Source organism: Cetorhinus maximus, chromosome 17, assembly GCF_964194155.1.
Source record: "Cetorhinus maximus chromosome 17, sCetMax3.hap1.1, whole genome shotgun sequence".
Classification (NCBI taxonomy): Eukaryota; Metazoa; Chordata; class Chondrichthyes; order Lamniformes; family Cetorhinidae; genus Cetorhinus; species Cetorhinus maximus.
Genome location: NC_135895.1, coordinates 13,309,316 through 13,321,920, shown reverse-complemented (window position 1 = coordinate 13,321,920; position 12,605 = coordinate 13,309,316). Strand labels below are relative to the sequence as shown.

Here is a 12,605-nt window from a genome sequence, read left to right as displayed (position 1 = left end):
ACTTCTGTAGGCAAATTCAGCAGCCATTCTGCACGGGTAAAGTTTTATTCAGTGCGTTGGTTGTACCATTTGGGGATTCTGATGTTTTTACTAATGACACGCTTTGGTTTGTAAGTTAAATATGATGAAAATGTCTTTCTCTCCCGCGCACATCGAGTTATTTTCTTGAGAGGTGGAGTTGCCGCACCTCACAGGAAGGGAAATAGTTCACAAAGCAAAGATGTTTTGAGTAGGCTTTCCAAAGATTGTAGGTATGTGGATAAGTTGCACACATGATGGAATTTTTAGGCAGTTGCAGTCAGTATCTCTACTCCTTTGGAAATGTGGGGCCTCATGCTAATCATAGCTTATCTTTCTAGCCTTGTGTGAATTGTACCAACAGACAGATGGGAGTGTTGACACAGAAGCTGACAAGAAGTGAAACTGAAAATATTGCAAGTATTTTACATTCATCATTCCTAAATATAAACAAATTGACCTAAATTACATTAAATGCGCAAAGAAGAGTGGTTTCATATTAATGACCGGTTTCGCACAAAATAGTTTGTGACTTTTTTCAAAAATATTTTACAGCATTTAAAAAGAAAACTCCTAGACGTTGAGAGAAACGCTAAAGAATTTTCGGAGCAGTATCAGACGGAAAAAGTATGAGGATATCAGAATTCTTTTTATTTAATCAGATTAAATTAATAATTATTCACTAATAGTTAATTAATACTCTAACCAAATCACACTTTGCTTGCAGGATAATTCTTGCTTTGTAAAGCAGCTTTCAAAGTCTGTTGAAGCAACCCAAGTTCGTCTACAGGAGCAGCTCAAAAACAAAGAGGCCAAGAACAACAGAATGTCAGTTCAGATACAAGTAAGTTGCTTTTCAAAATATGGCAAATTTGTAAAAGAAACGCAGGAACCTAAAAGATTACAGAATAGTATCTTCCTTTGTTGTTAGACAGTTAATGTGCACAATAGAAAAATTGAGGCAGCTTTTGGGAAATAGACTGGCTATAACTTTTTCACTTTCAAAAACACTCTGGGGTAGTTAATGCAATTCCATCAACAACCCAGGTGATGTTAAAGGTGCTGTATATATGTGCTTTGTTGATGTGAATAATTATACCTTTCATCACAAACTGGACAACTTAATCGTTCTTGATTCAAGGCACTTGTACATTGATGTCTTTAATGTGCAGGTTGCTTCAATTCTAAGGACTGAAATTTCACGCAAGTAAAGACAGGGAGAAAATTTCTCCCAGAATTTCTTTTCCTGATTCCCTATTACTTGCCAGTGCAAGATTTCGTCGGCAGTCCCTTGGAATTAAGAATGATGTCTGTCAGGCTTGGTGAGACGTCAGGTGACTGAGGACCTCAATTCTGGATCCACATGTTCTTCCGTAGTAGGGGCATGTTGTTGCGCAGGGGCGTGTAAATTGCAGCCCCGGGTTGGCTGCTTCTCCTTCCTCTGCCGCTGTTGTTCCGCCTTGCTGAGCCTCAAAGTGGCATGCGCCTTGATGGAACAGGCGATGCCATGCTGAACAATCAGCAGCATTCTCCCGCCAGTCAGTGGTGCTAATGCCTCTGTGCTTTAGGGCGACATTGAGCATATCCTTTCCCTTTTCCTTTGGCCGCCCTCTGAGCATTGGCCAACAGGAGAACTGTGAGGAGAGAACCTGCCGAGGGAGGTGGTTTTACCGGCATCCTGACACAATGGCCCGTCTATCGGAGTTGGCTCTTGCCGCAGAAGCAGGGTTTCAATGCTGATAGACGCAGATTCATGGAGGACGCTTGTGTTAGTCTGGCGGTCTTCCCATTTGATCCCCAGGATTCAACGCAAGCACCGCTGATGGAAGCTCTCAAGGATCTTAATGTGGCGTCAGTAGACAGTCCACGTTTCGCAGCAGTAAAAGAGGGTGGTCAACACAACGGCCTTATAAACCAGAACCGTTGACTTGCAAAGGTCCCTGTTGTCAAAGACACGTTGGCGCAGCTTGAAGAAGGTAGTTGACTCAGCGTTGGACTTCCTCATCGATGGTAGTCCCTTGGGAGAAGCGGCTGCCAAGGTAAAGGAAGTGCTGCACGTACTCCAGAGCCACCCCATCTATGTGGATGTTCAACTGGCCCGGGGGAAGGTTGGTGAAGAGACCTTTGTCTTGGCGATGTTTAAGTTCTTATCTGAGGTGCTGAAGAGGTCGAGCGTCCTTTGCATGTCCTGTACAGAGTGAGCCAGAGTGCAAGAGTTACATAGCAACTGTCATTCAGGAGATACTTTAACATGCATTCCGAAGCTCCTGGTGGGAAGCCAATTCTTTCCGTTAGAACAGATAGCTTGTATGGTGCCTGTGACGTTCACTACAAGTGGCACTTCAGAAACCTGTCAACTGAATTTGTGACCTCCAACCAGGTTCAGTTGAAAATTAGAAATGTCAAGCCTGGTACAATGGTAGAAACTATGAAAGTATGATTCAGACTATATAGCAAACCATCAGGGTGGGATAGACATGGGCTGTGCTATGAAATTATGATTCAGCTGCAAACTGTTTTTGATTTGTGTTTGTAATATATGTAGTTTAGACATCATTGCCTGACAATAAATTTTCTCCCTGTGAGAATAGCTATATTAATTTAGGTTACTGAAACAATCTTTGATCCTGCGCTAATTGGACAAGCTAGGAATCTCACACTAAATATAAACACAGACATATTATAATATTTAATCTTTTGTCTTAATTACCTGAGGGGCTTTTATGAAACTGAACACTGCTTGAATGAGTATATTACAAAAGCAATAAAATGCATACAGATACAAATTACTGTTTCATTTCGTTTGTGTTTTCACCTTTCTCATATAATGTGCTTTATTAACATCTGGAAGAGCAGATGGTCAAACAATACTGGATCATTCACCAGGGTTCTAGCTGAGATGAAGGGAATTACTTATGATGGGAGACTGGTTTACAGTGGGATTGACTGAGTGGGTAGGATAGAAATTAACTCATTTTTCTCTTGGGCAAGTCTAGGACAAGGTGTCAGGCCTTTGCAATTAGAACTAAGCTGGTTGAAAGCTAGGGAGGCACTGCCCTGGGATGCCAGAGATGATGTATATAGGACAACCACTTGTATTTATACAGCGCCTTTCACATAATAAAACCTCACAAAGTGTTTCGCAGGAGCATTGTAAAGCAAAATATTACTCAAAAGTCGCCATAAGACATTAGGGCGGATGACCAAAAACTTGGTTGCAGTAGTAGGTTATAAGGGGCTTCTTAACGGAGGAAAGAGAGGGAGAGGTTTAGGGAAGTAATTCCAGATCGCGGGGCCTTGGCCGTTGAAGGCACAACCACCAGTGCTGGAACGATTAAAATTAGGAATGCAATAGGCAGCCACCATTACTTGCATGTATAATATTTTAAAACATATACAAAACTAATTAGGTCACAATAGGTAGAATTAAGTTTCTTGTTTATTGCACCTATAGCTATTGCAGCTGCAATAACTCAGCCTTTCATTGATTCTCATCAGAAACTATTGGACATATTTATTATAAAACCTTCTTTGTTATTTATTCTCCTGCCGTGCTTTTAATTTGGCCCAACTATTTTGATAGCTAGCCGCTCCCTTTTATGGCTGGAATGTTACGGCCCTGTCGCGGCGGGACGGGGGCTGTAAGGTATGGCGAGCCCTTCTAAACCTCATTGACTTTGGCGGGTACTTAAAATCCTGCTTCGGTAAAATGCCGCCCCCCCCTCCCCCCCCATATGTTTTCGATTTGCATGAGCCTGAGGACACCTTGTGGATATTGGGCAAAAGGTCAACCTATCTTTTGACATTTCAGAAATTTGAGAAGACTGTAATCGATCGAAAGTTGCAAATTGCGCACCTCAGGTCACAGTTACCAGCTCTGAAAGGAAAGGCCGAGGTAGACGAAGAGGTTCTGAAGAAGGCTGCACGAGCTCAAAAAAGGAGAGCGGAGAGATTTGAAGCTGCTGTGGAAAACCTTAACTCCCAGATCAAAGACAAGGTATCTTGAACTGACAATTTCCGGAAAAGCATTTCTTTGTTCCTTTTTAATGTTGAAAAGGTGAAAATCTTTGTGTTCAGTCAGCATCTCAACCGAGTGTCTGCACCACATAGTTCAAAAGGGACTTTGGTTTGATCGCCAGTCTGTTCTGAATTAGAATCTTAGCTGGCGAGGGGTTGCTAAAACTAATTGGCCTTTGAGTTGCAATCTTGGACACCGCCCCCCACCCCTCACCATCTCCAGCTCAGGGGCATTAAGCACCTGCAGCACCACAACAGCTGCCCTACCATAAGCCAGGAAGCTCAGCACATACTGAGCATCAAACCTTGGTGCCTTCTCATCACTGTTAGTGTCCTGACAAAATTACTCAGCTTCCTTTTGTATGCTGTGAAACATTTTCAGGATCTGAAGCTATCAGAAACCCGTCTGACCGTTGACACCTGGAAGAAGCAACACGATTTGGCTGTTGAGGAAAAAGCCCAATTGGAAACTGAAATTATTTCTCTTTCCAAGTGAGTAGAGCTGATTTGTTAGAATTTAGTAAACGTGATGAATTGTGATAAATTCAGTCTTTGCACTACTATCTTTCACCTTTCCATAAGGAATTAATTATACTCGGATTTTTTTTGTGCTTTATTGTCTACAAAGCATAGATAAGCTAGGTCACCCACCTGTGAAAATGCGCAAGAGTATAATTAGTCATTTGGTTGTACAGAACTTGAGAATTGTTTAAAAAAAAAGAGACATGTCTAAGCTTTTCATCTTGCACTCATCAGGACATTCGCAAGAATACCAATATAAGGGGAAAACAACAATTTATACTGTATATGAAAAGAGTACTGATTGGTTGGCAATTGGTGTTGCCATGGAGATCTGATCACCGTAGCCATAATCCTGCAGGATGCCTTTGAAACACCCTATTTCAGCATCAAGCTTGCATGGTGAGCAAATGGCTCGGGCCCTATTTACAAGGTTGCTGATAAGACCAATCTTATAGCACGTGGAACTGTGTATATTGACCAGTGAATGTAGGCTTGCGGTAGACCATGGTAGAAAATCGCCTGGCAGATTTCTCAACTAGTACGTCAGGGAAGGGGGAATTCATTTAACTGCTCCATTTCATAGGTGAATTTGAGCGCAGGATGGAGCCCATTAAGACATGCAAGAAAATTGTTATATGCAGTTTCAGATTTAAATATAGCAAACCTATCATCCACATGGAACTAATGGGAAATATGCGAGGGGTAGGAGGTTAGGCGTCATTCCATCGAAGAGACATTTCTCATGGAACACAGCAAAGATTTTGCAAGAGCTGGGCTTAAAGGGGATCCCATGGCAACGCCATCTTTTTGAGCATACATGATGTCATTAAACTGAACTCAACTGTGCGAGTTGCTGAGTTCATAAACTCAATGAATACTGATTCATGCAATGGTGGTGGGTCTAGATTGCCATGATATAGTACTGCAGCGCAAATATCTATGCTTCCTTAAGTGGGACATTGGTAAACAGGCTAGCAATGTCAAATGAGCACATGGACACAGCATTGCTATTGATATGTAAGTCCTGTATGGCCTTCGCAAATGTGAAGGAATCCTTCACAACGTATGTGCAAAACTTGTTCAAAACTGGTTATAACAATTCGCCCAGATTTGGCCAATTCATATTGTGCAGAACCGGTCATAGATAAGAGCTCACATAAAGGGATATCACTTTTGTGTGTCTTGGGCAGCCCATACATATGCAGACGTAGTGAACCATGAGGCTGAGCCCTGTCATATATATCATGTGGTAGCTCATTGCTCTTACAAAAGTCCAGCAAGCGTTTTTTTTTAGCTTACTTTCAAGCAAGGCTGTCCGGTCATGTTGAGCGGCAGGTCCAATGGATACAGATTTGGACCGGCCATTAAGAATGACGTGCATTTTGTTGATATAGTCATGCTTGTTAAGGATGACTATTCCCGTCCCTTTGCCAGGTTTATTGATATGTATGTCCGGGTTGATCTTAAAGCCTCGCAACACTGTAAGACATTTGCAGTGCATGTGAAAGTCAGACAGTTTGTTTGGAATCACGCAACATGCGTGCGCTAGATCAGCTAGGCGCACTTTCAAAGATTTGGCGTCTTCAGTGGACACCAGCTCGTTGCGGGATAGTTGGGAGTAGAGGAGTTCAAGCTCAGCAAATACCTCTTCCCATTTGGGATGAAGGCACATCAAAATTGAAACCATGTACAAGAACAAACTGCTCGTTTTCTGAGAGTACTTGATCAGAGAGATTTGTTACATGTTTAGTGGTGTCATTAGTTGCGTTGCCAATCCGCTTCCACTTAAGTGAGTTTTTGATGCGGATGTGTTTCAAATGGGTACTGTTAGACATGTCTCTTTTCATCAATACTCAAGAATATAATTCATATAATTGTCATTCCTTTCATTAGAATCATATGGCAGGTGAAAGGGGAGCAGACCCATGGGAGCACCCAACGGCTGCAAGTTCCCCATCAAGGCACACCATTCCGACTTGTAACTATCACTGTCGCTGGATCAAAATCCCGGACCTCCCTCCCTAACAGCACTGTGGGTGTACCTGCAATGGTTCAAGAAGGCGGCTCACCACCACCTTCTCAAGGGCAGTTGGGGATGGGCAACAAATATTGCCCTTGCCAGCGATGCTCACATCCCCGTGAACCAATATTTTAAAAAATAGGCCATTCAGCTCATTGTGTGTGTGCTGGCTCTTTCTAAGAGCAGGTCAAATTGTGCCCACTCCTCCCCCCTTTCCCCATCACCCTGAAATTTTTTCCTTTTCATGCATATATCCGATTCCCTTTTGAAAGTTACTGATGAAAGGGCTTCCACCACCTTTTTAGACAATACGTCCCAGATCATCATAACCTACTGGTTTAAAAAGATGGTTCCTCATCTCCCTCCTGATTCTCTTGCTAATTGTCTGCAATCTGTGTCCCCAGGTTACTGACCTCCTGCCTGTGGAAACAGTTCCTCCCTATCTACTCTTATCAGAACTCTCTGTACACTCTTCATTTACCTTATTTTTTGGGAAAAAAAACCTAGGTTTTTTAGTCACCATCTTTTGAAAGGGGCATTCATTTGATGCCCCAATCAGTTCCAAAATGTTGCGACCCTCCCAAAACAAAACATTTGGTATGCAGTGGATATGAAAAGTGTACTTATGCCCTGCATTGGAGAGGGAGATGAGGAGTCCCAGTGCTCTCGATTTTCCACCCACTGACAATATGATGGAAAATCCAGAGAAGACCTCCAAAGCCACTCCTGCCATGATATCAGTGAGAAGGCTGAACACATTTAAAACCTATGGCTAAGCCGCATCAGTTTTCATCCAGGCCACTGGCCAGGTCAGGGAAGCAAAAACTAGCAGAGTCAACAATACTACTTCTTTACTGAACAGAAAACAGGACAAAGCAGCCCAGCTGATTGGCATCCCATTCACCACCTTAAACATTCACTCCCTCCACCACTGACACAGTGGCAGCAGCATGTACCATCTACAAGGTACACTGCAGCAACTCACCAAGGCTCCTTCAACAGCACCTTCAAAACCCACGACCTCTGTCACCTAGAAGGACGAGGGCAGTAGATGCATGGGAACACCACTTTCAAATTCCTCTCCAAGCCACACACCATCCTGACTTGAAAATATGTCGCCATTTCTTTGCTGTTGCTGGGTCAAAATCCTGGAACTCCCTCCCTAATAGCAACGTGGGTATACCACAGGGACTGCAGCAGCTCAAGAAGGCGGCTCACCACCACCTTCTCAAGGGCAATTAGGGATGGGCAACAAATGCTGGCCTAGCCAGCGACGCCCACATCCTATGAAAGAATATTTAAAAACTGATGACTGTACCAAAGGTGGTGAAAGTACATTAACTTCCATTCTGAGATGCAAATATAAAAAGAAAAATTACAATCAAGTCAACACAGGAAATATTTGCGGCTCATAATACCAGTCGGCTTCATTACAGGTATACTACATTGCTCCAAATTGTAAACATAAAACAAGAGCTGTGTATGTTTTTAAAAAAAAAATCTTCTTCCAAAGGGATGCTCATCTCATGGGTTATATTGCAAATCTTAATCTTAAAAGATCGACACTGGGCTAACGCATCTAACCATTTCAACAAACAGCAGGGTGGCTGGCCTTAAGGAGCAGCTTCAGAGCTCTGCAGAAAGGAGCAGATCAACAAGCCATGACCTTCTCGGCAAGTTACACAACAGCAACTTGGAAAACTCTAATCTCAGACTGGAGAATGCACAATTAAGGGTTGAGTACTATGCTTAAACTTCTACCATCTGTCGGAGTTATCAACCATTTGAAATTCCATTGTTGTTTAATTGCCTTGGGATGCTGTGTAAATGCAAATTGTTGTCATCTTCTTGATGCTTATGCGCCACTACAAATTTCTGAGATGTCTCGCAGTGCCTACTGCTTCTTTGAGAACTTCTGCCCCATATGTTCAACATTTGATCTCCCTTTCCTGGACCCCTCTGTCTCTCCAGACTCCCTGTAAAACTCCATATTTCTGAGATTCATGCCAGGTGTTCCATGCTTCCAAGAGACCTTCTGCCTCTTTGTGATGTTTTCCTCTTTTGAATTGCACATATGAGACAAGAATCGAGCACATTCCAGAACTCCAAATCTTAGAAACACTCTGTAGGTCAGTCAACGCCTGTGGAGAGTACATGTTAGCATTTTGGGTGTGAATTATTAATCAGACACCATTGTCCCTTCAACCTGCCTTCCAGCCAGAATGATGCAATCTCCATAACATCATTTTGGAAAAACTCTTTCCGTGGCACATAGCTACTCTGATAATTCCTCATTTAGAGTGCACAAGTTTGGATAATGTGTCTGTTTCAGATTATCGGCTGATGAAAAACAAATCGCAGAGCTCTAACTGAATTCCAGACTCTATTTTGAAGTTCACAGTTGGGGAAAATAAATGGAAAGTGGTATAAAAGCCAAGCCAGAAGTAGAGCAAATGGTGACGCATCGCTCTTGAGTGGAAGGAAAGAAATAGGGTTTAAAATAACGTGAGACGAAGCGAGGAGTTGGGCGTTGCCTCACAAGGGAGAAAAACATTTGGAGGCAGAAGAAGAAAGTTGGGAGAGAGCTTAGAGCTCCACTTCTGACCTTGACTCCCTGAGCACCAGGAGGAATGGGAAGAAACAAGAACTCAATCCGTAGAAATAGACGAACAATGTCAAAGGAATTTTCATTTAAAATTTTAATAAAATGAACTTTATATAAACGGAAAACTACATGGAAGGTTGTCGAAGGAAAATTTAGTTTCCTGAGTGAAGTGGGCCTATATAACTTAATTTCAGTTCTATTCATTGATGGAATCATTTTTGTTCAGCCCTCCTGCTTTATAGAGTCATAGGGGTCTACATCACAGAAAAAGGCCCTACGGCCCATCGAGTCTGCACCGGTCAAACAAGTACCTAACTATTCTAATCCCATTTTCCAGCACTAGGCCCATAGCCTTGTATGCCATGGCATCGCAAGTGCACATCCAAATACTTCTCAAATGTTATGAGGGCTTCTGCCTCTACCACCCTTTCAGGCAGTGAGTTCCAGATTCCCACCACCCTCTGGGTGAAAAAATTCTTCCTCACATCCCCTCTAAATCTCCTGCCCCTTACCTTAACTCTATACCCCCTGGTTATTGATCCTTCCTATATTGCAGATTCCAGAACTGCACGCAATTCTCAAGCTGTGGCCTAACCAGCGTTTTATACTGCTCCAGTACAATCTCCCTGCTCTTATAATCTATGCCTCGGCTGATAAAGACAAGTATCCTATGCCTTCTTAACCACCTTATCTACCTGTCCCGCTACCTTAAGGGTCCGGTGGACATGCACACCAAGGTCCCTCGATCCTCGGTACTTCCCAGGGTCCTACCATTCTTCATGCATTCCCGTGCCTTGTTTGTCCTGCCCAAGTGCGTCACCTCACTCTTATCCAGATTAAATTCCATTTGCCACTGATCAACCCATCTGACCAGCCCGTCTATATCCTCCTGTAATCTAAGGCTATCTTCCTCACTATTTACTACCCCACCAATTTTCATGTCATCCGCGACTTACTGATCAACTCTCCTACATTCAAGTCTAAATTGTTTATATATATCACAAACAGCAAGGGACCCAACACCGATCCCTGTGGGACCCCACTGAACACAGGTATCCAGTCACAAAAACACCCCTTGACCATCACCTTCTGCTTCCTGCCACTCAGCCAATTCTGGATCCAATTTGCCAAATTGCCTTGGATCCCATGGCCTCTTACCTTCGTTATCAGTCTCCCATTCGGGACCTTATCAAAAGCCTTGCTGAAGTCCAAGTAGACTACTTCAATTGCATTGCCCTCATCTACATACCTGGTCACCTCTTCGAAAAATTCAATCAAATTGGTCAGACATGACCTCCCCTTAACAAAACCATGCTGACTGTCCTTGATTAATCCCTGCCTCTCCAAGTGTAGATTAATTCTGTCCCTCAGAATTGCTTCCAATAGTTTCCCTACCACTGAGGTTAGACTGACTGGGCTGTAGTCCCCTGGTTTATCCCTTATATAATGGTGCCACATTGGCTGTCCTCCAGTCCTCTGGCACCTCTCCTGTGGCCAGAGAGGTACTGAAAATTATTGCCAGCGCCCCTGCTATCTCCTCCCTTGCCTCACTCAACAGCCTGGGATACATTTCATCTGAGCTTGGAGATTTATCTACTTTTAAGCCTGCCAGACCACTTAGAACCTCCTCCCTTTCTATGCTAATTTCTTTACTTATACCACAGTCCTTCTGCCTGATTTCCATACCCATGTCGTCCCTCTCACTTGTGAACACCGACACAAAGTATTCATTTCGAACCCTACCTAAGTCTTCTGGCTCCACACACAAATTACCACTATGGTCCTTAATGGGCCTTACTCTTTCCCTAGTTATCCTCTTACTCTTAACGTACTTGTAAAATAACTTTAGATTTTCCTTTATTTTACCTGCCAATGTTTTTTCATGCCCACTTTTTGCTCTCCTAATTTCTTTTTTAAGTTTTCCCCCCCTACACATTTTATATTCCTCTAGGGCTTCCGCTGTTTTGAGCCCTCGGTATCTGCCATAAGCCTCCCTTTTTCTCTTTGTCTAATCCTGTATATCCCTCGACATCCAGGGTCCCCTGGATTTGTTGCTCCCACCCTTTGTCTTTACTGGAATATGTTGGCCCTGTACTCTCCCTATTTCCTTCTTGAATGAGTCCCACTGCTCTGAAGTAGATTTACCTAATCCTGAAAGCCACATTCCTTGCTGGGATTGGTTTGGCATATGGGCATTGGAGAATTGCAGAATCATAGCTAGGTTGTCATTTTGTGTGAACTCTTGTTTTGGTGAGTGTTGGCATATTACTAAATCATGTAAAGCATCAGATACTTGCATAAATATTCCAATAGGGATCACTGGATAATGATGAGGAGGAGGAAACAGGCTGATTAGTCATTTATACTATTATTATCCCTCTTTGCAAGGTGGCCGGTTTGTGCTGCGTGATATCTAGCCGTTGAGCCTCATGAGGCGCTCAATCATTCAGCAAATGGCAACTGAATGTGTGTCCTGTTGTACTGGCCATAAATTGAATGATGGAGACAGTGTATTGCTGTTCACAGGTTTCATTAACAGCTTTGGAAGAAAAGGCGTCAACGACAACAGCAGAACTTGAGCAGCTAAAAGCCGAAGCCAAACAACAAAAGGAAGTTGTTCTACAATATGAAACTCAGGTAATGAAAATTTAGTAAGCTTTCTTAAGTGGTTTTTTAATTTGTTCATGGGGTGTTGGGGTGTGGGCAATCGCTGGCTAGGCCAGCATTTATTTCTCATCTCTAATTGCCCTTGAGAAGGTGGCAGTCAGCTGACTTCTTGACCCGCTGCAGTCCATGTGGTGTAGGTACACCCACAGTGCTGTTAGGGAGGGCGTTCTAGGAGTCTGACCCAGCGACAGTGAAGGAACGGAGATATATTTCCAAGTCAGGATGGTGTGTGGCTTTGAGGGGAACCTCCAGGTGGTGGTGTTCCCATGTGTCTGCTGCCCTTGTCCTTATAGATGGTAGTGGTTGTAAGTTTGGAAGGTGCTGCCTAAGGAGGCTTGGTGAGGTCTTGCATTGCATCTTGTAGATGGTACACACTGCTGCTACTGTGTGTTGGTGGTGGAGGGAGTGAATGTTTGTGGACGGGGTACCAATCAAATGGACTGCTTTGTCCTGGTTGGTGTCCGCTGAAAGTAGCAATGTGTTTGGGACACTGTCCAGACTCTTAGGTTTCAGATGATATGTTGGTTTGCAATTTGTGAACCCCAAGATGATGACATTTGTAAAAGCAGTGCAACTCAAGGACTCGATTTGGATATCCAGTTGAATTGAATGAAGGTTGCTTTTATCTTGTCTACCTTTTGAGGTCTGTAAGGTGTTACCCTGGATCTTTTAATAATGGTAAGGTCACAAGAATGGATTAACATCAATCCCCACCTTCAGGAGTGCTGGAAGATGGGATTAGAATAGTTAGGTTCT

The 12,605-nt window shown here is 43.2% G+C and overlaps 1 protein-coding gene across 3 annotated transcripts in view; it reads left to right on the top strand.

The window, feature by feature from the left end:
- The window catches only part of LOC144692182 (outer dense fiber protein 2-like), a 63,073-nt gene that overhangs the window by 33,084 nt on the left and 17,384 nt on the right, over positions 1-12,605 (top strand). For 2 of the 3 annotated variants that reach the window (XM_078560726.1, XM_078560724.1), the window contains exons 7-13: positions 360-434; positions 574-645; positions 746-862; positions 3,830-4,015; positions 4,418-4,527; positions 8,177-8,312; positions 11,709-11,819. In XM_078560726.1, coding sequence (XP_078416852.1) covers positions 360-434; positions 574-645; positions 746-862; positions 3,830-4,015; positions 4,418-4,527; positions 8,177-8,312; positions 11,709-11,819 — 807 coding nt within the window. The remainder of the gene's footprint in view (positions 1-359; positions 435-573; positions 646-745; positions 863-3,829; positions 4,016-4,417; positions 4,528-8,176; positions 8,313-11,708; positions 11,820-12,605) is intronic. The other variant, XM_078560725.1, reaches the window with a different exon arrangement.